The 27045-nt window shown below is 49.1% G+C and overlaps 1 protein-coding gene across 1 annotated transcript; it reads left to right on the top strand.

Moving 5' to 3' along the window:
* The first annotated feature begins 2553 nt into the window (after positions 1-2553).
* CLIC4 (CLIC family member 4) lies at positions 2554-22548 on the top strand. The gene is made up of 6 exons (XM_031594962.2): positions 2554-2761; positions 11559-11668; positions 16010-16135; positions 16861-16967; positions 17756-17937; positions 18445-22548. The coding sequence occupies exons 1-6, from the start codon at positions 2690-2692 to the stop codon at positions 18607-18609; spliced, it is 762 nt and encodes a 253-aa protein (XP_031450822.1). The 5' UTR covers positions 2554-2689; the 3' UTR covers positions 18610-22548.
* The last annotated feature ends 4497 nt before the right edge of the window (positions 22549-27045 follow it).

The raw sequence follows: 27045 nt of genomic DNA, 5'->3' as shown, positions 1-27045 counted from the left end.
AAACACTGAACGCACAACGCGTTAATTACCGTCCAGCTCCCCGGGGAAAGGCCCATATGCCAACAACCAGAGCAAAGCATGGGAAGCGCCGCGATCGTTAAGTGACACTGAGCTGCAATTACTTCTTGATGAACGCTTCGGAGAAACACACAGTGGAGCAGCACCAAACGTGAGGCTGTGCAGAAGACGAGAGAGAGCAAGAAATCTTGGGGTGGAGCCCACTCACCAAGCAGTGATGCTGTGTGAGCTGTTGGCATCCAACTCACAGCGTTGGCTTTGGGCACAGCGCTGCGTGATGCTGCATCCTCAGCTGCTCGCTGGGCGCCTGCAGTTGGTGCTGAGATTTGGCGTTCACCCCGACAAAGAATGAGCTGCCTGAGGACAGCTGGCTGCGTGCTGCAGCAAACCGCCAACTGTCTGACACACAGACAGACGGCTGCTCGCCTCCACGTGGATGGGGTGGGCATGGAGCTTTGGGAGCAAGCACTGCTCAATGCGGAGATAGCGAGACAAAAATGAGCGCTGCCAGAGCGACAAAGCAGCCCAACCTGGTGGTGGGGGATGAATGCAGCCCCACATCTCTCCCTGTGCTCATGCAGGGCTGAAGGGAGCTGGTGGCTGTGCAGAGAGGGCACTGCTCCTGCTGTGCCTCTGTGGGGCTGTGTGTTGCCTACAGCCCAGCTCGGGATTTTGAATAGCACTGGATGAGAGCGCTGTGTTTTTCACCCAGGTGCTGTGGTTTCTGCCCTTCTTTTATAGGTGCCTGTGGGCAGGTTCATTGCTCAGCCTCACCCACCCTTGCTTGGAATTGTTCTGCCAAAGCCAGCCAAGTGCTTGCAGGCTTCACTCAGTGCCCTTCCTTCCTTACCCGAGCAGCTCCAGAGCCAGGGTGGGGATATGGGGTGGGGGTGTGGGGTGGGGGTTAAGGTGCTGCCCCACACTCAGACACACAGCGCTGTGCTCCAGCTCAGCACCCACCTCCTCCACTTGGAAAGCTCAAGATGGAAAACCGCTGCGTAAAGGCCGAAGTGCTGAGAAGTGAAACAATGGCACACTGTGCTACAGCCCGGCCAGAGGGAAATAAGGCTCAACGCAGCATAAAATAACACGGAGGGAGCGACCTGCTGCTCCGTGCGGAGGTGGGGGGTCGGCAGCGCTTTGTTCCGGCTCCTGGGCTCTGCGCAAACAGAGTCACTTCACTTTTTCTGACTCGTTTCTCGCAGCTGGAGGAGGTGGGAGAAGCCGCTGTGTGCCCGGTTGTTTATTTTGTAAAGCTCGGATAAATGAATTGCGGGTACGATTGCAGAAATCTGCCAGAAAGTAAGCGGCAATTAAGAGAACGGGGAAACAATTGGGAGCGTTCAGAAACTGCTGTGAGACGGAGGTCTGTTTGAATGGGGAGGAGGAGGGGCTCGGGAGGAGGCCGCTGGAGAGCAGGAAATTGTCATCTGAAAGTCAAATAACCGAAAAGACGTTGAGCGGCAGGCAGGGCCGTGCAGTTGGATGGCAGCAGTGCTCAGCCGGTAACACCACGTGGACTCTTTTGTTGGAGGAGGAATCCGGCGGCAGAGCTGGCAGCTCGTCGTGCTGCTGCAAACCGTCAGCATCAACGCTGCCCTGCGCGGCCCCGGGGGGAATTTTAGGGGAGGTGGGGTGGAGTTGCTGCTTCGCGCTGCTCTCCGAAGGATTCGCTGCTTCAAGGAGGGCTGCCACAAACCCCCCCGGTGTGACGCAGCCCATGAGTGAGTTTGGGGCTGTCGGCACAGGAGGGGCGGAGCGGAGCTGCTGGCTCTGGGACCCTCAGGGCCCCTTTGGGAGGCAGTGGGGGCACAGCTCCCACCACCCAGCTGTGTGCTGCGGCTCGAGGCGTCCCCCCCCTGCTCCACCCCCCAGCCCTGCTCTGATGAAGGCGGCCTTTGTGGCACAGTTCTGCCATTAATTGCAGGCGGAGGTTCCCGGGCAGGGCCGGGCGCTGTTTGGTTAGGTGACACCTCCACCCCGCTGTCCCACCCCGTGAGTCACGGCGGTTCCTTGGACTCTGTAAAACAAACAGGAAAATCTCCCGCCGGCGGAGAGGGCCGCGAGGAGCCGGAATGCGCTATTTTGAGGAAAACACTGGAAAAGGGCGCACGGTTTAATTTCATTCCGCCGCTCCTCCCAATCCTCAGCCCTTGGCCTGAATAGCTCGACAGAAACTAGGCTGAAGCTCGGCTCCCCGCCCCTCGCTCTCCCCCCGCCCGGCGGCGCGCACGGAGCCGAGCCCAGCGATGAGCTCAGCCGCCCGCGCCCACCGCGGCGCCCCGAGCGCTGCCCCCGCCCGGCCCCTTTAGCCCCGCCCACACATACCTTAGCCACGCCCACATAGCCAAACAGCCACGCCCACAACGCATCGGCCCCGCCTACATTTGTATTGTCCCCGCCCATTTCGACGTTAGCCCCGCCCCCCATCGCTAACCGCCCCGAGTTCAGCCGCGCTTCCACACCGTTGGCCCCGCCCCCTTTCTGTGACCGCCTCCAATCAGGTCACGCCCTCCGGTTCTGGCTCCGCCCCCATTCCCTGCCCCGGGGCGCTGTGCGTCGTAGCGCGGCGCGGGGCGGGCCGCAGTCGCGCGGCGCGGGCGAGGCGAACGGCGGCGGTCCCGTCCCGGCGGCGGCAGCGGGCGAGGCGAGAGGCGGCGACGGTTGCAGCATGGCGCTGTCCGTGCCGGTCAACGGGCTGAAGGAAGGCGATAAAGAACCCGTCATCGAGCTCTTCGTGAAGGTACGGTCCGGGCGCGGCTCGGGGCGCTCCGGCCGTTGGCCGCCCGCTCGCTCGCTCGCTCTCCCCGCCGCGCTCCTCCCGCCCCCGCCGCCGTTCCCCGTCCTGGGCTGCGCGCCGGGAGCGCCGCGGGGGCGCGGGGCGGCGGCGGGTGACGCCCGTGGCGCCGCGCGGGGCGGCCGCGCACAAAGGGCCGGGATGGGCGGGGCGAGGCGGGCGGCCCCGTCGGTCCCATCGGTCCTATCGGCCCCGTCGGCCGTCGGAACCCGAAGTAACGCGACGCTTCCCGTCCTGCGGGGTCCGGCGGTGCCGCTCCGCTGTTCCGTTCGGTGTCGAAGTACCGGGGAGATGAGCGATGCCCTCGTTCTTTCCGCTCCGGGCTGCTTTGAATAGAGCCGCCCCAGAAACAAAGCGCCTTGGTGCTCGCGTTGAACTTTCCGAACGGTGCCGTAACGCGGCGATGCGGCGCCTCCGGTTGTCGGGAAGCGTTCGGTGTCAGCGCCCCGAGTTCGGTGTCACCGCCGGGATCTGCAGCGTGCGGCTCGGCGGGGACTGGGAGCTCTGCCGGGTGGTTGGGATCCTCAAGGGCCGGGTGTTGCCCTTTTCGGGCTGTGAGTTTGCTGTGCGAGGGGCGTTTCGTGCGTGAAAGAAAGCAAAATCACTTCTTAAGCAAAAACGCGTGGATTCAGCTCGGTGTTGGACCAGCAGAGATGTTGGTGTCTATGAAAGGGGGAAAGCAGGGAGCGTTTCTGGCACCCTTGGCTGAAACTTCACCAGCACGGGTGTACGAGGGCTGTGCTCATGGACCGGCCCATGCCATCTCCCTGGAGGAAGCCTTTCTGCAGTGCTGTGAGCTGCCTGCCTTCGGGACAGGGTTCAGGTTAGGAAGCATTTGGGCTTGTTGGCCCTTCATGCTCTTCAGGTAAGGGTTGTTTCCCTGGAAAATCCTGCAAAGGAAGAACACCTCCACCCCAAAGCTGCCCCGGCAGTTGTTGCTGGGCGTTGCTGCCTGTCCCACGCCGCACTGATGCTGTTCAGCCTTATGGCAGCGGTGGTTTTTGTTTGCTGTCCGCCTTGCCAAGCTCATCCCTCCATGCAAATGCAAGCAGCGTAATGAAAAGACGCTCACAGTGTCTTCCTTGAGGAGCGCTAGATTTTGGTTTAATCTCTTTCTGTCAATGGGAAGCGCAGCGTCTGTGTTTGTTTCACAGCTTTCTGCTGGTTCCGGGAGCAGTCTGGCAGAGCCTGCAGTTACTGAGCGAGAGTTAGAAAGGGTTTGTTTGAAGTTCTCTGCATTGCGCAGCACGTGGGCTCTCGGTTCTGCCCCAGCACAGTCAGCCAGCAGCTGTTCCAATGGGGCAGCAGAAGGACTTTGTGACCAAGGGGAGAAATCCGTGCCAAATGTCTGCAGCTGAAGGAGGGCAGCAACTGCGTGACCTGAGCACAGGGTGTTGCAGCAGGCAGTGGTTAAAGCTGGGTGAGCAGCACTGTGGAGCAGGGGGAGCTGCTTGGCTTCGTGCCCAAGGTGTGGGGGTTGAATGCTGTTAACTCTGTGGGGTGGGCACGCCGTGAGCCTTCAGTTGTGGGTGTATGGGGCTGCTTGATGCCCGCAGCTCCTTTGGGCTGTCTGTTGTAAGTGGTGTTTTCATAGGCTGTGATGGAGGATGTGCAGAAGAAGGGGACTGGGGTAAGGAGGCGCTTTCTGTTAAGGTGCTGGGATGGAGGTAATAATGTGTTCCTTGGGCTCACAATGATGAACTTGAGGAGCTGTTCCATGGGGCTGCCTGTAGCCTTTTTAAAACTAAGTGCAGATATTTTCCAAGTCTTTCCTCTGAGAGCTGGTAGGGGGAACCCAGTGATGTGTCGGATTTCATTTTGTTTCCTCGTATGTGTGCATGTATTATTAATGGGGAGGCTCGATGATATGCCCTGGTGGCATTGCAGAGCAGTGAAAACCACATTGCCACAAACTCAGGCGTTATGATCTGAATATTACGCACACAGCTCGTTTACAATTGCAATTTAGGAGCTCAAATGTGGATTTTCACTGTAAATAAAAAGCGTGCCCGATTGCTTTGGTCAAACAGGACAACTCATCTGTGGAAACCACAGGACGGAGCCTGTGTACAAAGGAGGTGGGGATGGGAGCTGCCCGCAGTGTGGCCTTTGGCATCCCAGAGGGCAGGGAGGGATCAGTGCTGGTAATAGCAAGGTGACAGCAGGTGAGTGAGAAGGAAAACCCAACCAACAGGAAGTCTGTGGTCATCTGTCTGCTGGCAGGAGGCACTGGGATGTAGCAGATGTAGGTGATCACTGAGGAATATTCCATCTTCACCCATGCAGCACATGCAATGCTTGTCAATTAATTAGACCTTGGCTATCTGGCAGCTTTCTATGGGGCGTCGTTGAGAAATTGGGCACCTGCTTTGACAACCAGATAGTTCTGGTGCGTGGCACGCTGTTTGCCCATGGGTTGCTCTGCAGAAAACAGCTGTGAATTCACACTTAGTAAATATCCCTCACCAACTCCCAGCAGTTGTGAACCGCACGGGAATTTGGCATCTTTGTGCTGTGGGATGCAGGCCTGTTCACACTGAGCTCATGGCAGGAGGGGATGCACACCAACGTGTGCTTTGTCTGAATTACAGCTCGTCCATGGGAGGAAGCAGCAAAGCTGGAGGCACAGCATGGCTTCCCAGCAGTGCTCCTGTCAGGGGCAGGCCTGCTGCTTGATAATCCTGTTAGGTGAGGCTCTTCCCTATGCACAAGATCACCTTTTGGAGGTTTTAATGCAATAAGTTCAGCACCTGAGAACGTCTCAGCCTGTCCATTGAGTGCTTTGCTGTCTGCATCCCTGTCAGCTGCTGCACGGCCATTGGTGTAGGCCCTGTGCTGGACTGGAAGCTTTTTCCTCCTTCAGACAGCAAAGCAGTGGGAAGCAGGCCTAAAAAACCATCTAGCCATAATTCCTCCAAGGATGGCACTGAGGAGGGGTGGTTTTTTTGGTCAGGATCTGCTGATGGTGGGCCCTGAAGGAGCCACGGCCACAGCGGTACCATGGTGAGGGGTGCAGCTCCGTGTCTGTGGGCCCGGGGGGAGACGTGCTGCTTGTGACTGAGTGGGAAAAACAGAATGAGAATCCTCTTCAAGGAGCTGGGCTGCTGGGAGGTAAAGGTAGCTGGTGGCTGAGAGGCAGAGGTGAGGAATGGCGGTGTGGTGATGCTGTGGGTGGGCACGGAGCTGTGGGTCTGCAGCTCCCCTTCCTCACCGGCTGGTTTTGAGGGCTGCGTTGGCTCTGGGAGCCCAGCCAGGGAGTTCGTCGGACTTTCAGCTGAATGCCAAGCAGTGGACTTCGCACTCGGGGGTTGCAAGCACAAACTTCACGTTATAAAAAGAGGGGAAGAGATTTGGGAGCTCCATTCTCTCCAATGTGTGCGTTTGGCTTCTCTCACACCAACCGTTCTGTGCAACGCAGCGTCACGAGGCCTGCACTCTTTTACACCAACACTTCACAGTTAAAACACCCCAAACAGGATCGCTTTGTCTCCATAGGAGCTTAAACAGAACCTTGACGTCAAAGGGCTGTAAATTCTTTACTCGGAATGTTGTTCTTTTCCTCTGAAAGATAATGGTTAATTTCTTTAAGCTTGTTTTGATTTTTTTCTTTTTTTTCCCCAGCTCAGGTCCGACACAGTCTGATTTTTAGAGCTTAGAATGCTGTGTTTGTTTATGCAGAAGTTAAAAGCATAAGCTAAGCTGCTATTAATTACAGCCTTCTTTGTGTGTGAGTTCTCCAGGAGTTCAGCCTGATTCCTCGTATTGTTGGCCAGACAAAGGGCAAGGAGCTGCGCAAGGAGAGGAAATGACTGCGTTCTGTGCACTGAATGTCCATATTAGGTATAAACTAAATATAGGAGTGTAATCCAGGAGTGAAGTCATATCTGTGTATTTTCATGGGAAGAGCTAATGAGATCAGTCAGTGCTACTGGATCGGCTTCAGAGCTTTTTGGCTCCCTTAAAGAATGACTATTTTGGCTAGACTTCGGTCTGTGCTTTGGAGGGCTGCTATTTTTAAATGAAGGAAATCGTTTTTTTTGCGTGGTTTTGTCTAAAAATAAAGTGAAAGCACAAGTACATTGCTCTGGTCCTTCGAAGGGATGTTTTAGCTGCCCTAGTGTGGCACTGTGCTGGATCCTAACGAAGGAGGAAGCTCTGCTCTGCAATGAGGAGCTGGGATCCTGGTGCTGAGGGATGTGGGATGCGTTCGTGGATGGCACTGGAACCAGAAGCAACAGCAAGCAAGCCTCCCTGCAAACCTTCATGCTTTAGCAGCTCCAGAATCAAGATTCCAACTCCTGTTTCAGCCTGAGACGATGTTTTCTCCTTGCTGGAGCATTTGAGTGCCCTGTTAGCAGGGGGTACCGTTCAGAACTGCAGCTCTGCTTCAGTGAGTTTTGAGAATTTGAGCAATGTTTTCATTGCTAGGCAGTTCTTCCATGGCTATGGATGTTTTCTCTCTGGTTTGGTTTTTTGGCAGTTGGTTTTTTAGCTGTGTTGCTGCTTTCACACGTCAGAACTCCCTGGTGATGGATTTTCTATAGAGAAACCCATGGTACTGAATATTCAACAGCCTAATTGGCAGCTTCATACTTAATACTGCAAGGATGTCATAGGAGATGTCAGTGGATTTGGACACGTTTGTCTTATCTGGGTTTGTTACAGCTGAATCACTTTGTTAAACGTATTGCCTTGGTAAAAAGGGGTGGAAAAGGTGAGCTTGCTTATTTTTCCTACATCAGATCAGGAGAAAGTCACGTGTGAGCTATCTATAGTAACCCCAAGTTGTTGTATTCATGACATCAAGCTGATTTCTCCACTGAAGAAAGTGATGGATAGTATTTAATGCACGTTTTGATCTGATTCTCCCAAAGGATGAAGCGGGATGATGTCTTTTCTCCAAAGCTCATAAAGCACTTAATTAATTTCTACCGAATCACAAAGTTACTTTCATACATCCTGAAAATCCCACAGCTTTTTTTCCCCAAAAGCTTCATGCTAAAAATCAGGTAGCGATAAGCAAGAGCTGCACGAAGCAGTCAAATCTGCTAATAATTTGGATAGGAGTGGCACCACGAGGCTAAATACAGCTTCATCCTAAAATGGTCACTGCTGTGCGAGTCAGATGTGTGGCACAGGGGCTGTTTGGATGGGCTGATAAATGTTTCCTGGCGTGATATTCAGAGCTCACAGGGAGCTCCGTTTGTTCATTCATTCATTCTGAAATGCTCGTGGAGTTTACGTGGATGTTGGCTGATGTGGAAATTGGTGATAAATCAGGTGAAGGTGACGCAGCTCCCCGAGAGCCAGCGGTGCTAAGGTTGCTCTTCCCCTGGGTGGGGTGGGTGCTGATCATCAGATGGAAACCACAAATTCATCATGGCAGACTTTTGTATTGGCAGATCGTTCCAGGTATGAGCACAGCTAACCTGGTGGAGCGTTACCAAGCTTTAAATTCCCATATAAAGGTTGAAGAGAGGGGTGCTGCTCATCGGTACAACTCATATGGGGATCACTTGTGCTGTCCCACTGCTCTGCCCCAGGTGGTGCCCGCCCACCCCTCCTCCTGCACATCTTATCTGCAAGCCTTGCCCTGCAAGCAGCACGGAATTCTGTTTATCCAGCTTGGTGAGATAAAGGCTGGAGCTGAGCTGGAAGGATTGGGGCTGACACAGCTGGGCTGTTCTCTGTATTACGTGGGGAACGCCGGACCGCTCCTCTCCGCATTTCTACCCCTGGGCTTTGAGCTGCTGTGTGGTTTTTCACTTGGATCACTTTGTTAGTTCCCCATAAACAGTTTGCTTTTAAAACACTGCTCCGGATGGGATTATTTGCTTATTTTTTGGATGAGCTCACTGCTCATGAAACATGCAGCAGCGATTGTTATCTGCTCTCTGGGGCCGTGGGCATGCATCGTGCTGCTCTTCTCATGTCGTCTTCCCAGCACAGTATTTTCTTAGTTAAACCTGAGATACAGATTGCTGAATTCAAGACCTGATCTTTTATTATTATTATTTTTTTAGTCTGTTTGCTTGAATTTCCATCTATTGCAGTGGAGAAAATGGCTCTGAAGCAGCTCTTGCAGAGACATCAGGCAACCCATCCCCCTGCAGAAGAAGTCCATGTGTGTCCCAAGGAGCAATGCATTGCCTTGGCAGCACAGTGCTGCTCCCAATGACCCAGCATGGGGGTCTGAGCAGCAGCTCCTGCTGCATCCAATGCAGGAAGATAGGAACAGGCCTCTTGGGCAAGCACTTACAAAGCAGAATCCCTTGCCTCAAGAGCATTGAAGCCAGAAGTTTCTTGGCGTTCTGACCGCATTCCTTTTCCAGTATGTGCTCAGAATAACTTGGGACTTTTTGGAGCAGAAGTGGGACAACCCTTTGAATGCAGATAGAAAAGTCTGTGCTTCGTTAAGCTGTTCAGTTGCAGCTTTGGAAATGCATTCTGTTAAGTTGCTGTTGGTTGGTGGGCTGTAATCCTTTTTTTTCTTCTGATTCAAGCAATCTAAGAAGCCCATAATGCTCAAACAGAAGTGGATGCTATCAAATAGTTTGGTCATTTTGAATATTCTGCTCATGCTGGGAGAGAAGAAAAGTTTCAGTACAAGTTGGTATTATGGCATAAATGTGTTTGACTTTTTTTGGTCCTCATTGGAATGGCTTTGGGATTGGCTTAGGAAGATGGGCCTTGCTGAAAGCCATGGCTCTGTGCTGTGCCATGAAGTGCCAACTCTTTTTTTTGTTCCCAAAGCACTTTTGCTTCGGGTTCCAGATGGCCCAAGATTTCATTTGTAGCACAACGATCCACACCGCTCCTTGCATCGGAGAGTGCTTTATTTCACCTGTGATCCTTCAGTCTTCCCCTGGAAATAATAGAACCCCGTGGTGATAAAGAAGACATGGGTGCAGGTGAGATGAGAGCTCAGCAGCATGTGCTGTGTTAGCCAGCTCTGCTGGCTGGCTTCGGTGTCAGAAGTGCTGAATTAAAGATGAGTGAGCAGAGCTCTGCATCCTTAAGGGTGGAATTGTGGGCTGAGCCTGGCGTCATGCTTGCTCACAATTGAAGGCTGAGCTGGGTTCTGTATCATAGAATCATTTCTGCTCCACGGTGTAAATTAGTCTGGGAAGTAATATATATCCACAGAGATAGGTATATAGGTGTATTGCTCAGGGTGAAATGGGAAGCAGGAATACACTCACTGTGCAGCAGCTCCCATCCTTACAGTGGTTGTGTGCACAACAGAAAGCTGTGCGTTGAGCTGAGTGCTGGCTGCTCTCTCTCATCAGTTTGTGATGCAGAGCAAAAAGCAAGCACAAAACTCAGCAACTTTCCTTCTTCAGATGTTCATTGCTGGAAGTAATAAAGGTTTGGAGAAAAATGGCTGTACGTTGTCCATAACAAAGCACGAATTGAGGGCAGCAGAAATCAGTTTGAATCCTTCTGTTCTGGTGGCAACTTCCCTGCTGAAAGGGATTTGAATTTTTTCAAGGTGAAAGATCTTTTTGAGTTTAAGCCACTCTGGATGAAAAGCTTTCTTCTTTCCCTGCCCTTTGGAAGTGCTGCTGCTCAGTTCTGTCACTTGCACAGTCTGTGCTCTCCCCACTGGGGCCCCTCTTAGAGGCTGGGAACTGGCAGAGAGCTGGAGAAAAAGCAATTCCTTTGGTGAGTGCCCAAACCTTCCTCTGCTTCTGTTTAAATGGATCTCTACCACTCAGTGCCCAGGCTTTGCATTCAGCCCTTCCAGTCATCTGCCCTGCATTTCACATCATTGTTTGGTGCACTGTGTCAGAGGAGGACAGTCAGTGTATCCTACAATATAATAACAGCAGCAATGGAGGAATCAGCACATGCCTGAAGACCAGGTTGACTGAAGTCATTCTTGGAAGCGTTCTGATAACAATACACAAAATCCTGTAGTTGTTTTTTTTATATACAGCAATCTCAACTCCTGAACCAGGGCTCAGACTTTACAACAGGACTCAAGATTTCCACTGTCTGCTTCCATCCCCACTGCAAACTCAGATTTTCCAGCTCAGCTCTACACACTGCACTGTCAGGGCAGTGATGGGATGTGTGCCATGGCCAGCTGCCCTGGGGTTGCTCACTGCTCTTATACAATAACCTTTCTTGTGGCAGCACTCGTCGATAAGTTTCCTATTAAAAAATGTCTTTGGAATATGAGCAGCAAAGTTCCAGTGTGCACAGCTCTGTTCCTCCTTGTAACAGCCTTTGGTACAGCCGAGGTTTGGAGCTGCTGCTTGCAGTTGGCTCGCTGCAGTGCCATGCAGTGAGATGAGCAATGGACTGGAAGATGGCTGTAATTAATTACTGTGCCTGGGGAAGGAATCGATCCAACAAACGACTTTGGAAAACTGCTGTTGAATGTGTGGTGAATTGCACTGCAGTCGTAGGTATATCTGCTACCAAAACAACGTGGTGGGAAGATCCAAGAGGAAAACACACAGAAATAAAATAACAGTGGCCCAATGTGTGAAGTGTGTTGTATGCTCTGAGGGTGCTTATCTTTGTGTGTTGCATGGGGGTACTTTTGGGTGCTCTGTTCAGTGCACTGCGAGTGTTCCTGCTGTGTGCTCTGCTGTTTGGGAGGGCTGATGATGTGCAGGCAGCAATGTTTGTGATTTGCTACTGAGTCTGTCTCTACACGAAGGGCTTTGAGTACCTGTGTATGTGGCACTGTGGCACCTTCTAACAGCTCTGATCTGCTCTCTTTCTCCTGCAGGCTGGCAGCGACGGGGAAAGCATAGGAAACTGCCCTTTCTCACAGAGGCTCTTCATGATCCTTTGGCTGAAGGGAGTGGTGTTCAGTGTCACAACAGTTGACCTGAAGAGGTAAGGAACGCTTGGTGCATCTCAGGAGCAAGAGTCCAGTGTTTGCGTGGGGCTTCTAAGTCTTGCATGGCTTTCTGAAACATTATATATATGTTATATATATATAATTCTTAGAAATACTCAGCAACAACCATGGTGTAAATGTTAGTAGTGTCTATAATTATATCATACTCATAGAATGGTTTCAACCCCCCTGCTATGTGCAGGGTCAGCAGACCAGGCTGCCCAGAGCCACATCCAGCCTGGCCTTGGATGCCTGCAGGGATGGGGCATCCACAGCCTCCTTGGGCAACCTGTTCCAGTGCCTCACCACCCTCTGGGTGAAAAACTTCCTCTGTTCTTCTCCTGCAAAGCCAATCAGTAACGTGGGGTCTCTGCAAGCAAAGCATTGCAGGTTGCAACTTTGACCCAGTGGATGCTGGATAACTGTCACAAACAATACCATGCAGCCACCCTTCTCTTTAAGGATATTAAGGTGAGGTTGGTTATCGTGCAGTGGGAGTATAGGAATGGCACAGTGCTGCATGTCACCTGAGCTGTAACTTCTGTATCTATGGGAGGAATACCTGAATGGGTGAGAAGGGAGATGGAAACGGAGGAATCTCAGTTTACTGAGGTTGGGTGTGCTTTTATTAGAAGTAGTAATGCCCCGTTCAGCATCTCTCTGCTTCTCTGTGGTGGGAACAGTGTTTGCACAGCATCATTGTGATGTCAGGGACTGAACTCTCTGGAGAGGAGGAACTGCTCGTGCACACAAAGCTTATTTTTGGAAATGAAGCCAATAGGAATGCAGCATTCTCCGAAGAACTGAGTGTAAAATGTGTGAATCCTGCTGGACTTGCTCTCTTCTTTTAATCTGGTTTTGAAGGGACTGACTTGGTTTGCTTTCACTTCAAGAAATAACGCATCCTCCACTCTCCCCCTCCGTTTTGACTCTGACAATGCTGGTTTTCAATTACCAGTATTACCTAATTCTCTGCCGTAAGACTGGGGCAGACCACTCCAACAGAGGGTAAAAAAGAGCAGCTTTTGTCCATTGTTTGCAGCTTTTAGATGCTCTCTGGCCAACGTGGGGTATTACTGCAGATGTAACTATTGTTGGATGGGGAAAGCACAGAATGAGTGCAGGAATAGGTCAGGTGAGCTCTGTATTTTGTTGCACACTGAACATCTTCTGGTGAAGGATGGAGTGCTGAGGCTGATTCAGGTTTGAATAGAGGGTGATGCATACTTGATTTCTTTTAGTAGAGCTTTGGAAGAGGGAGAGACAAACAGAACTGTTCTGGATGGTTTGATACCCCATTGCAGTGCATTGCAGAATGCCAGCTGCTCGAGTGGAAATGTTTTATGGTGGTTTGTCCCCTGTTAGCATTAGCAGAATGTGATAAGTGCTGGATAGGCTCTGTTTTAGCACTTCTAATGTTGTCGTAGGAAACTGACTTCACAAATCCATTGTTCAAGCTAATTACTGTGTTGTTTTTCTTTATCCTGTTATAGGAAAGCAAACTTGTTTGAGAAGTGGATAGCAGTGTGCTTTTTGCATCTGGATTTATTTTGCTAGCCAAAAGGCAGCATTCCCTTGCAGAGCATGCTTCAGCCTCAGTGTGACTTCATTCAAGGGTAAAAGCAGCTCTGTGCAGCTCCAAAGGTCAGGGCTGGATGTAACAGCTCACAAGTTAACAACTTGGGATGCTGGAAAAAATGAGTCTGGGTTCATTGACTTTGTGACATGTACTTTTCCCCTCCATACTTGCACTGAGCATCACGCTGCACTCACAGAGAACATTTTGCAGCCCTCAGTTCTCCTATGAGGACACAACATGGGCACATGGGCAAACAAAGTGGGAAGTCCAGCTCTGTCGAAGAAATAACGCATTTCTTCCCTCTGTGTGGTCAGACAGAGCCTTTATTCTTTCCCTTCACAGAAGCAGCATTTCATCTGATCTGTGCTGCTGACGAGCAGAGTTACAGTACATAAATCAGCCTGAGAGCATTGTTGGGCTTGTAGCAGCACTCAGGGTCGGGCTGCATTCAGTTGGGTTTCGAAATCCTATTTTGAACGTCTCGATTGTGTCGTTTTTAGTTGGCAGATGAAGATTAAATAGATAAGTAAATATTAAAGACTGGCCAGGGCTGAGTGCACCTTCAGCAGCGTGAAATGCTGCTTAGGAACTGGTGGCAGCGTTGGGTTTGGGTTTGTTTCCTGCTGGTGTTTTCTTCACGTTGCTCTTTGGGCTCTCGTTTCAGTACGAGTTATAAATCACAGTAGTGGACAGCAGTGTGCATCACTGATGTGGGAGTTGGACCTGGTGACCCTTTAGGGTCCTTTCCAACTCAGACAATTCTCTGATTCTTTGTCATATTTAGGGCTGGCTTTTGCCTGATCTTCAAGAAATTATTGAAACAATGAGTGTTGCTCTGGTTTGTGGCAAAGGCACAGCCTGCTTGTGGCTATTCTGTAACCAAACAGTGATGCTGAGGAGTTTGCCCATGTAGTTAACTAGTGATAGCTGGGTGTCCAAGCCTGTGCTCCCACCTCCAAACATCACTGCGAGCTTTGGGGCAGGTGCTATCTGCCATGGCATTGCTTGGAGTGGTTAAAGAACACTTCTCAACAGCCCAATTTCATCTCTGAAGTGAACATCACTATAATATTTTTAATTCACGTTTGGCTGTGAAGAGAAATTGCACTTTCCCTTAGATTTCAAGGGTGTTCCTTCACTCTGCAGTAAGCCAGGGTTTGTTACATGTCTGCTGGGGAGTCAGACCCAAACTGGGGGCTCAGACCCAGCAGTGGGGGCTGTGCTTTGTTAACCTCTGCTTTCTCTGACAGATGCACACAGCCCAAGTGAGTGCCAAGCGGGGTTCATGACATATCAACCCTTGGGATACACACTCTGATGCTTTGGAAAAGAGTGTGGAAAATGAGGTTTGGGTTACTTTATTGAACTAGTCTGTTTCTGAAGTTGAATATTTTTTTTTGTAGTAGTGTTGCTGTAAATCTGGTGGTCCTCCTGTGTTGGTTTTTAACATGACATCCCCTTTGAGGAATGTTATCTAGGCAAAATGCAGAACTGGAAGTGAGCCACAATGACTTCCTCTAATTGTTGTGGGTTACAGAGCTGTATTTAAATGAAGTGTTCAGCTAAAGTTAATGCTTTCACCGATGGCAAACCTTAAATCCTAAAAGTAAGAGGGCAGTGACAATTCATGCTTTGTGGAAGCTTAAAAATTGACTGAAAATGGTTAATTCCTTGTATTAACATCTGACTTCTGCCACCTGGCTGAAAGCAGGGGATTTAATGGTCTTAAGAATGAAAATCCTTTTTCTTACTCAGTTTTTACACGTACAGCCAAGTGCTCAGCCCTGCCCTAAGTGCTCTGTGGCACTGTGTCCCATTGCTGCTTCCTTGCAGTGGGCAGGAGGGGAAATTTGTGGCAGGAGACCTTAATCTCGTAAGAAAAGCTGCATTTCCAGAGCAGACCTGTTGCTGTGCTGCTTAACAGCGTTTGAATGCTGTCCCCAAAAGCTCTGCTTTCTCACGCTGACCTTGTTTGTTACCAACCTGCTTCCCTGCTTTCCAGCCCCACTGCAGGAGGGAGAAGCCAATTCCTTATGGAGCAGAGAGCCTTAGGGTGGCTGGGGTTGATACAACAGGAGCTGGAGCTTCCAGCAGCAAGAGACCAACATCAGCAAAACCAACAAGCATTCAAAGCTCGGTTCTCTGTTTCCCTTGGGTCAAGTCATGGTATCATCCACCATACATCCCACTTTGCCCAACTGTGCTGGTGTTATTTGTAAATCACTCATATTTTTGCTGGAGGAAGCTTCAGGCATGTCGTTTTTTAAACGTGATGTTTAAAAATCACCTTGTCCAGAGACTGTGCACACAGCTAGTTCTTACACAGGGCTCTTTCAGGTTTGGTTATTTGCAGAGGAGCTCTGTGCAGAGTGGGGGGGATTATCTCTGCCTGCAGATTACGCTATATATAAACTCTGTAGTCCAGATCTTGGAAAAGAGAAAGCATGTTGGGGGTGTAGTGCTGTGTATCTCCCTGTCCCAGCCATGCTGTCCTTCTTGTACCATTGGCTTGAGGAAAAAAAAAAACCCATCCAAAAGGTAGGAAGGAAGTGGCTTTTCTTAAGCACTTGAAATGAATTGTTGGTAAGAAAGCATCCGTCGAGATGTAAAGTTGCTTTTCCAAAGAAAAATAGTGGTGTGTTTTCTGAACTGCCAAGAAGTTGGGAACCTCCAGCAGTGCTGTTGGGATTGTAGCATGGAAAGGGGGGGTTGTGGATGTCCCAAGCTTATTTCTGTATTCCTTTGTATTTCATCCTAGAAAACCAGCAGATCTTCAAAATTTGGCTCCAGGCACTCATCCACCCTTTATAACTTATAATGGTGAAGTGAAAACAGATGTGAACAAGATTGAAGAGTTTCTGGAAGAAGTTTTGGCTCCACCAAAGTAAGTGTTCAAATGAGAATGTGTCACCTTAGGTTAGATGGAGTGTCCTTAGAGGGATTCCTTGCACTAATTAGGAACTTCCTTGGCATCCATAAATTGAAAATTAGGCTTTGGGAATAGTTTGGAGTTCTTTTACTCGTAAGCAGGTGGATTGTGGGTGATCACACAGAACTGATGATTACAACATGCAAATGGAAAGTAATTTTCTAACATCCAATTTCTTTATATTGGACGTGACAGCGATAAGAGTGCTTAATATTTGGAAATTATGGTTGAAAATACTGAGCACTTTTTGAGATCATTAGATTACACAGCACAAGAGTGTGAAACGTGTGGGTTCTAAACTACAGCCATGGGGCAAAGTGCAGGCACTGCCTTTAGTGTGGAAGGCCTTCCTCTTCTATTAAAAGATCTGGGGCTACAGAATGTTAGCTTGAGAAGGGTCTCCTGCAAACAGAAAGCAGGCAGGACTGTTCCATTCTTTGCCTCTTTGCTCCGTTGTGTCACAGCTCTGCTAAAGGAGCCTTTTCTTGTTGCCATGGCTTGTTTCAAACACTGCTCGAGGCAAATGCTTGGTTCAGAAAGCAGCAGTGTGCTTTTGTTTGCCTCTGAGATGCTGGCTTTCAAACTCTTTCCCTTGATGGCAGCATGGGGCTGTTTCTTATAAAATGCCATTTCCTACAAGATGATACGTGGTGACCATCATTCTGATTTTTGCTTTCTAGATACCTGAAACTTTCTCCAAAGCACCCTGAGTCCTACACTGCTGGAATGGATATTTTTGCCAAATTTTCTGCATTTATCAAAAATTCCAGACCGGAGGCTAACGAAGGTAAGTCCCTGCAATCAGCACTGTGCACACATTGCAGTGTTTTCTCAGTGTTGTTTACAACCCATGCAATCTTTCCATTGCATTGAGTTGAAAAACAGCTGCTACAGAAGGCGAGGAGGAAACAGTGAGTTTTACACAGAGGTATTTCAGCATTCTGTTCTGCCCTGGCAATAAATACCCTGCCTGGGTGTGTTCTGGTGTGTGTGTGTGTATGTCAGAGTGGCAGAATGGCTGTGTGCTTTCTTCTTGCTGAGAAATGCTTTTTGTTTCTGTGGGTTCTGCTGCCCTCTGCTGCTGTACGTGCAGAACCTCCACGGCTGCCTGCTCAGTTCTGCCTTGCAGCTGAGCATGTGACATTAAAGAGATTATGTTTAAATGAATAGCTTAGCTTAATGCTAATGACTTTAAGCCAGTTAGGAAAAGTCTTAAGAAACTGACATAAGCCACTTTTTAAACCAAAAATAAACACTCTTAGAGCAATTTAAAAGTGCTGCAAGCTCGTGTGTAAACCAACTTTTAGATAACGTGCATCTGTGTGATATTTAAAGGGATTCCAGTTCTGTTTCAGTGCTCCAAATCACCACAAGTGAATTCCAAGTCAACACCAGTGTTGCTACAGAAGTTGTGCAAGGATCAGCAGCCCTTCACTGTGCCATCTGTTCTGGGGAGCACAGCGATGTGGATTTTGTATTTTAGATCTGGCGTCACTATTCAAAAGATTAATTTGCTTTGAAATTTGCTTGCTGGAGTTTGTTTCTTTTTCTTGTTCTTCACTCCTTCTTCTGTAGGCTTAGAACGTGGCCTCTTGAAAACCCTCCAGAAATTGGATGAGTACCTGAACTCTCCTCTTCCCGACGAGATAGATGAAAACAGCATGGAGGATATTACAGTTTCTACCCGCAAGTTTTTGGATGGCAATGAGATGACACTAGCAGACTGCAACCTGCTGCCCAAACTACACATTGTGAAGGTAAATGGCCTGCAGGGTGCTGCACGAGGGGGAAACACTTGTGGTCTGTGACATGCTGGAGTCCAACTCCTTCCAACCGTGTGTGGGATCCCACCTAAACACAAGTGCAATATTAGCAGAAAAGAATGGTAGTAACAATGCAGGGAGCTCATTGGGGGAGGAGGGAAGTCTAGAAGGCTGGAAGGGAGGCAGCACAGTAAGTGCAGGAGGGGAGGTGGACCTGTGTAATCGTGGCTTGGTCTCTTCTCACTGCTTCCAGTGACCTTTGTACGTTTTGTACTGCAGATGGAGCCACAGATTAAGCTTCTGCCTGGGTGCAGGAGTGTTTACTTTGGTGAGGGCAGAATTAAAGGCTGTGTGAGGCAGCGCTGTCGGGTCTGGGCATATCCCAGAGGGACGGGTTCTGCAGAGTGTGAATGTGTTGGAAGAGCAACAGAGCAAGAAAAGGAGGAGAGATGGAGAAGTGCTTCGAGTGTGTCAGTTCGTAACCTAACCCTTCTGTTCCAGGTGGTGGCCAAAAAATATCGCAACTTTGAGATTCCCAAGGAAATGACGGGGATTTGGAGATACCTGACCAATGCTTACAGCAGGGATGAGTTCACCAATACCTGTCCTGGAGACAAAGAAATTGAAATAGCTTACAGTGATGTAGCCAAGAGACTTACTAAGTAAACAGCACTTGCAAAAAGAGACGACTTCTTGCGTATTCCGTAACAATGCTTCTAACAGACTGCTCTTTTCATATAAGATAGCAATTTTTTTTTTTTTTTGCATGAATTTGCAGTTATTCAAAGTTATGGTGGATAGACCAGGTACAGTAATTACCTAAAGTTTGCAGACTTAATTATAGGCTTGTTTTTCCTTACCTCTTTTCATGGCAAGTCATATTATTAATGCAGTTATGTTACTATTGTTGTGGGGTATTGGGTTCTTCAGTATGAAGAGCTCGCTTGCCCCCATTTCTTTTATTTGCAAACATTTGGTCCCTATCTACAAATTGGTCTGGGATACTGTCTTTCTGTATGGTACAAGGAATATTTATGTATTTTGGAATTTATTGCTCTTCCAGAAGATCTATAACACAGTTGTCATATGTGCAACACACCGAGCTGTACCTGTTTGTCTATCCTGTTTTCATATAGAAGGGAACTTACTCTCCAGAAAAGCCATTTGAGAACTATTTGGCAATGCTTTTAAAATAGATTTATATATATATACATGTATATTATAATTCTCTTGGATTTGAAATCACAGTAATGGTTGAGAATGGACTCACACGTGAAACTTGGATTTGAATGACCTCGAACATCAGGAAGTTTGAATCCAGGCTTGTGCACTACAGCCAGGAGCTCACGGTGCAGAGTTCACATTTAGTTGTGTCTTCAAGAACGTGGTGAGATCAAACAGCAACAAAGCAATTGACAGCTTACACTTATCCCAAATTCTCAGTTGCAGCAAATGAATGCCTGTCAGGATGCCCTTTTAACATCACGAAACCAAAAGAATTGGATGCTTGCCATCTGTTCACCTTAAGCATTTCAAGTGGCTTTCTTTTTGGTAGTTAAGAGCCTTTTTATTTTGTATAGGTCTTTCTGGTGATATTTACTTACAAATCTTTGCTGTCATAAGCAAAACGTGTAAACATGAGTGACGAGTAGCTGCTGTACGTGGTGGATAGCAGTGCAATGATGGGCGATGCAAAACTGAACGCTGAGAGCCCTTGGAGTCGGAGTCTTTCTGGGAACTTTTGTAAGCTGTCTGATTTTATGTTTGTCCTGAAGAAAGCTAAAGTGACCTTTAAAGATAACACTTGCCTTAAATTATAGCGTTCCCTTTTCTTTTTTTTAATCTGAAAGGATATCTGTTAGTTACTCCTGTAAAGAAAGGGTGCGTGGAATCCAGTCCTGTACACTAAACTCACCTGAACTGCTTTCTGTGCATCTGGATTGCAGCTTTGCATGATCGTAATCGTTGCACTACTATACCTAATCTTTTTACTGCAACACTGAGGAATAGCACTGCAATTTTTTTAAGAACCAATTTTCGAGTATTTCTAAAGTGGGGAAATAGTTTTCTTGTTTCAGATGAATGATTTTGGTGCATGGAATAAACGGCTCGGTTCTTTTTAAAAGACCACCATCAACGACTCCAAAGAACACTAGACTTATATGCCTATTTTTTTGTAAAGCTACTTTTGTATTTAACTGATTTCAGAAGCTGGAAAGTGCTATTCCTGCTCGGTTGTCCTTGGAATATTTGACATTCTGCAATAACTCAAAGGCCCTCACGTAAACACTTTTATACGCTATTATTTTTGGTAAGCCCAACTTTTCTAAGCATCCTGCTTTTGCTACTTTATATACCCGTGACATTAGCTTGATGTAGAAGAGGTAGAGTAAGAGATGTGCATTTGTACACGTGGCTTGTGGTGCCTTGTCCTGCCTTCCTAGAGCTAGAACTGCAATATAAAGGCAATTAGAAGGCCTGTTACACATCCTTCTAAGAAAACCATAGATACACTTAGACCTTACTGTGACCTGTTACAGGAGTGTTCAGGCACAGAAAGAAAATCCTGCAGAGCGACCTGGTTAGGAAGAATTAATTGTTGCCCTTTATTAGTTACTGTGTTCTGATGTCACGTCCTGCCCTGAATGAAGCTTCTCAGCCATAATGATCCTTTGTAGGGGTTCAGTCTCTGCTGCAATGTGGCATCTAGAAAAACAGATGACTTCTTTTGTCAGATAACAGCATTTGTGTTGGTACAGAGTTGGAAAAGGTTGTTGTGGTGCTCCTTGCTCGTACAGTTGGCCCTTCAAAACAGAGAATAGGAAGGGATGTCATCAGTTTTTTACATTCTGAGCTCCCCTTTAAAGCCCCGCTCGGCCCTTGGAGGCTCTGAGGCTCTAAGAGCCATTGCACTTAGCACACCTGCATGCATGTCAGCATGGAGCAGCTTTGTGCAGCTCCTGTTGTGCGTGCTGCCTGCATATCAATGCACGCAAATGCCAAACCTGCTCAAGCAGCAGCCTGCTGTCTTGTAATGATAATATATTCTCCCTCCTTTCCAGGCAATCTTCAGACCATTGTAATACCCTAGATTCAGCATGAAGTATTTTAATGATGCTGTCTGAAGGCTTGTAAACAAAGGCTCTTGCTGTAAGGAATTTATGCTTTACGTCCTCACAACGCAGCGTTGAGCATTGGAGCCTTTCTTTTAGGGACACAATTCAAGCAAGTGCCAGGTTGGTAATTCCAAAACGTGCGACAGCTGTGAAAGGACCCGGTGTCCTCGTGGCTTCTCGTGGCACAGCTGTGTGGTGCTGGGGCAGAAGTTGGCCATCACTTGGCTTCAGCAGAGCTCGGTGGGGCACTGCCCTGCTCTCCCCCCAGGTGAGCTCTGTGTGCATCGCCGGGGTGGTGCGAAGCCTTTGCGTCTGGTGTGGGCAGAGAGCTTTCATCTGGCCCCAATCAGCAGCCCGACATTAATTAAAAAAAAAAAAAAAAAAGCCCTTTCATAACTATGTAAATTCTTGACTTCTGTCAACTTGTTTACAATCTGATCTTTGAATGCATTTTTAATTTCATCAAACAGCAATTAATCTAGCCCTGTTTAAATTTAAAATGATGCTCCTAGCCCCTTCTGAAGCAGTTGCCCTTTCAAGTAGGCATTCCAGTTTGCAAGCTGGCTGCATGTATTAGCACGCTGAGCAACCTCCTCTAATCCCAGCCTGAAACACTCTGAATTTTCCATTAAAACAGGTGACTTCTGTTCCCTGAGCAGAAAACCCATCTGGTTTTGTGTGGGAGAACATACGAGAGTATACGCATGATTTTCTTTTTTCTTCTAACAAAACTTTCCTTCTCCAAGAGATTCCCCATGCCTACCCAGCTGCGGGTTGAGCGAGAGCCATAGGAACTTCTGGAACATTCCACGCTCTCTGCAGCTCTCCTGCCTGCCTGCTGCTGCTCCCTGCAGCTCTGTGTCAATGGCCCTCGTGGACAGGCAACAGCCACAGCTCTCCTACGTTTGCATTTTCCCATCAAATTGGTGGTTTTTTTTCCTGCGGCGGGCATGCCCGAACCGATGGAGAGCTGCATGTCGTTCCATGATAAGAGGAGAGATGTAATCGAGTTTTTATGCTAAAGTAGCAAATTAGCATTTCATATCAAAGGAGCACAGACGTGAATAAATGGGAGATGCCTGCGCCAAACCCGCTGATGCCTATCTGAATAGAGAACAAAAAGTGGCAAAGTGCAGTCAACAGTTTTGTTTTTTTTTTTTTTCCACCCTTTGCCACTCCGAGTGCGATCTGAATGCATCCCATTAACTTTTTTTTTTTTTCCTTTTTTCAGAAGAAAGCTTTATCCCGAGTGAAAAATGTTTAATCTGCCTCAGAACCCGTGCCACTAACTCATGCTGTGTTCATAGAGGGAGGAGGGAGTGGAGCAGAATGGGTTTCAGAGACTCCCAGCACAGGGTATGGGGAATACTTGAAGAGTTGATCCGATCTGTTGTAGTTTGCTTCTGTCTTTCACCCTCTGGAACATCTTTTACAGATACCCCAGTGTACTGCTGGCAGCTATTGTTAAAAATAAAATTATATTTTCACTACCAAGCAGATCTTTCTGTTGTTATTGAGGACTTCTTGTGTGTGTTTAAGCGGTGCACCAAACTACTGGGCAAGGTCTGAGTTGATTCAGCTCTCAATCTTTGTTTTTTCAGTGCTGCTGTGACTTCAGGTGGAATACACTCCTCACATTACTGCTGGCTGTGCCTCTTAGCAAAGCAGTAGAACGAGTTGAGAAGTATTCTCCTACAGAAACCTGGAGGAGGTTTGTGTCCCCCCTCCATTTCCCACATTCTTATGGGGAAACTCTTAAGAATTTAAATTTGAGCGTCTCGTTGCTCTCCAGAATACCACATTTTCAAAGTTAAACTGGAAGAATTGATGACCGTGACAATTGTAATGTATTATTTCCATTCAGTATTATTTCCAACTTTCTTGCATCCAAGTCACCACCTCAAGAGCTGAATTCATGTCTACAGGAATCACAGACTTTGACTTTCAGTGCTCTTAGCCCACGTTTCAGCCCTGGCTCCTTACTGCCTTGTGCTTTGTAGGTATGTCTGAGCTGGCTGTGGTCAACACTGGGTGCCCCTGTTGGGGTGTAGGTGGGTGTATGGAGCAGAGACCACCAGCCAGTGGTGGAATTTGGGAGCATCGTCCCATCCATCTCTTGTCTGAGGTTCATTCAAGTCTGATTTTTCCCTTTTGAAAGGAAACCTGTGGAATCCAGCTGACGTCCCCAGAGCCTGATGTCATCATAAGTGAGAGCAGGTAAGCAAGGCAGATGAAGGAAGCGGAGCCATTAAACCCTTGGTGGGATTCCATCCCTATGGCACCATCCCAGACCCACTGCTGCCATGTACCCATCACCATCCCAGACCCAATACCATAGACCCATTGCCAAGGACTCACTGCCATATGGTGGATGTGCTGACCACGGGGGTTTTGCAGTGAGCTCTGCAGTCACTGGGGTTTGCTCACGTACACACACAACCACGTGGACCACGAGGTAGGAGAACAACGTCCTCACGTTACACACACACTGAGAGGGGATGGGGTTGAGCTATGAAGATGTTAGTGCTAAACATTCCATCTGATTATAACTCGCTGCTCCCCATTAGCTGATAGCCTTCATGCTTTTCACTGGAAACTGTTTTAAGACCTTTCATGTGACGCGTCTCGCGTGACCTTTTATGGCAAAGAGGTGGAGCCGATCCGTTTTCATAACTCTTCAGTAATATTAATTGCAGCATGGAAAAATCCAGGAACAATTTTCTCATTATTTCTTCAAACAAACAAAATGCAGCGGAAAAAGGCCAAGGAAACCCTGCAGGGTCCTCCTTGGTGTAGGAATAAAGCAGCTTATCTGAGGGCAGCTGAGATTCCTATGGAAGGAGAAAGGAAAGTGGACAAACCTTTGTGTTGAGTGGGATGGAAAGGGAACTGGTTGGAGGTGGTTGCCTGAGGGCTTTTGGACACTCGTTACAAAGAAGGCTGAGCATGAGCTGAGTGCTGGATGTCTTTGCAGTCTCCAAGTCTCCAGGAGAAAGGGCGGATGCAGTGACTCACAGGTTGGGGCTGTGTTTGATTGTAGTGGTTCCCAAAGTGCTCTGTGAGTCACAGGCTCGGGGTGGTGATGGGTACATGGCAGCACTGGGTCTGGGATGGCAGTGGGTCCTTGGCAATGGGTCTATGGCATTGGATCTGGGATGGCAGTGGGTCAGTGGTGATGGGTACATGGCAGCACTGGGTCTGGGATGGCAGTGGGTTGATGGCAGTGAGTCTTGGCAATGGGTCTATGGTATTGGGTCTGGGATGGTGATGGGTACATGGCAGCATTGGGTCTGGGATGGCAGTGGGTTGATGGCAGTGAGTCCTTGGCAATGGGTCTATGGCATTGGGTCTGGGATGGTGATAGGTCCAGGATGGCACATGGGTCTGGGATGGTGATGGTAGTTTTCATGGCCAACCTAAAGCAGGAAATGGTATTGGAGAAGGGTGAATGGTTCACAATGATTTGATGTTGCAATCCCTGGCATCTGAGAGCTGCTGCCATAGGGTTTCACTTCAGTGCGTTCTCTGCAACAGCAAGATTCCCCTGGAGCACTTGTGCCCAAGTGCTTGGGTTTGGGGTGATCTGCTGTGCTCAGCAGGAAAAGATATGAAGAGTAAAGAGCTGCCTGTCTTAACTGGGAGAGGAAAAAGAAGGTCTGCAGGTACGCAGTGCTATGCTGCTCCGGATGCACTCGGTCTTGCTGCATTCAGATCTGATGCTGGAGAGTTTCCAGAACCAGCAAAGAGAACTCATGATTCTTTTGAGTCAGGAGAAGAGCTGCTGTGTTCTTACCACTGGACAGAGAGATGAAAACGGTTGCTAAACAAAGATCAAACGTGAACTTTATAAATAAACAAACAATTGATGCTAAGGGACGTCTCAACCGCTTTGCCTACGGCAAAGGGCTTGGCAGGACCTGGGAGATGACTGTCGGTCTGCAGATGGAATTCATATTTTAAGGAGTCTGATTGAAGTGATATGGGGAAGAGCTGGGAGGCTGTGCTGCTTGAAATGGCCTTTTCTGTCCACGCACTTCTCACAACCACTTCTGCTCTCTGCTTTCCTACCAACACCGTGGCTCACTGATGGGATTTTCCACGAGAGCTGGCTGGGCTGATGCATAAACACGGGCTCCCACTTTGGGTGCATTTGAAGCAGCCCCGCGTGATGGAGCAGCGCTCGACTCGTGATCTGGGGCACGGGGACAGCGTGGAGGGCTGTGTGCGTGCAGGCTGGCATCACAAATGGACGCGTGGCTCACGGGCACACGGGGTGGGAGAACGCTGAGCATGACTGCAGCTCCTGCTCGCGTGCGTGGGCTTAAGGTGTAGGCAGCCGTGTGCTGCTTCAGCTCTTCTTAATTTTAATTTCCCCGGGCAATATTTCTTACGGGGACTGGGAGTTCCTGCAGTTGGTGTTTTCAGGGAGGCTGTGGCTCGTTGTCTTGCTGCTCCCGCTGTGCTGCAGCTCACACGCACGTACCGCAGGCATCGCCGTTCCGCTGGGCTCTGCCCCATTTCTAACCCATTGCAACGGGTTCTACCCCACTTCTAAATCCATTGCTATGGGTTCTAGCCCACTTCTAAGCCCACTGCAATGGGTTTTAACACGTTTCAGAGTGTTTTCTAGACTTAGTACCAGAATCAACCGCGCAGGAAAATTTGCCACGGGACCAGGCTGCTCTAAGCATTGGGTGAATGAATTCTTGTGTGCCACATCCACAAGGAGAGCAGTGCTGCACTGTGGGATGGGGTGGCTGCTGGCCCCTGCACTGCAGCCCCACGGTATGTGACAGACCAGCTCCGCTGCCCTCGGATCCTTCTTACTGCTGGGCAAGGATCACCACATTGTCAGAGCTGGTCGGTGCTTCATAGAGTCTGGGAGCAGAGCATGAATGATTTGGGGATGTGCTGGGGAGAGGAGAAGGGTACCCGTCTGCGATGCTCCGTAGGCAATAAGAGCTGTGCTCCTGGGTCAGCCCTGCCCTGAGCACAGCGCTGAGATGCGGCTGCTGGGCTGTGGGTCTGTGGCTGAGCTCAGGAGGGAGAGGCTGCTGAGTATTGGATGGGTTTAAGAAGGATCCCGAGTATCACAGCGCGACTTGGTGCGTTGGGAGCCTTTGAAGTCTTCTCCTGACATCCATCCCGTGCCAGCATCTTTCATCCTTCGCCAGCGCTTCCCCAGCTGAAGCCATTAAAGGGAAACTACAGAAGCCATAAATCTTGGCTGTTAACATCTCCAGCGGTGAGATTTCACAATGAGTTGCTGCAAAAGATAAGAGGAGGCCTTGAAACCGAAGCAAGTTGCGACTGGTTCCCAGGAATAGCTGAGCTCTGCTGCTTCGTTGGGGGTCCCCCCGGGTTACGGCTGCGGGCGCTGCACTGACACAGCCCTGACTGCAGGGCAGTCGGGAGCTGCGACCCGACCGGGGGTGAAGCACCGCTCCTGGTGGAGCTGAGCTCAGCAATGCGCCCGTTTTGGTGCATGCAGAGGGCGAAGTGTCTCTTGCATTCAGCAAAAGAGGCAGGACAGAGCTCCGGTGTGCTGTCCCTGAGGACGTCTGGTGGGAATAGATAAGGAAAGGCGATGCCTCGTTGTACCCCTACGCTGAGGTCGGGGCTGGAAGGCTTTATCAGGAGTGGAGAAACACACAGCCTGAGTTCCCAGAGAGAAACCGGGAGTGATTCCTGGGAATGCTTCCGTGAGCGAATGGGAGCCTTGATGGTGGGAAAGTGGAACTGATGCTCAGCATTGCTTTATTTACGCCCTCGCTGTGATGCTGATTTCTGCCCAGCCTGAGTGCATCTCCGCACGGAGATCACTGCAGTGTAATGCTGTGGCACTGCAAAACGTGTCATTGTGTCCCACCACCTGCTGGGCTCCGTTCTGTTCTGTCCTCAGCTCCCAGTGCCACCTGCAGCGAGGAGCAATGCTCAGTGGGGAGCATGTCTGCTTGTTGGGTGAGAGACCACTGGTGGTGGATGG

This window comes from Phasianus colchicus, chromosome 24, assembly GCF_987193195.1.
Source record: "Phasianus colchicus chromosome 24, bPhaCol1.hap1.1, whole genome shotgun sequence".
In the NCBI taxonomy this organism is placed as follows: Eukaryota; Metazoa; Chordata; class Aves; order Galliformes; family Phasianidae; genus Phasianus; species Phasianus colchicus.
This window is presented reverse-complemented; position numbering and strand designations above follow the sequence as displayed.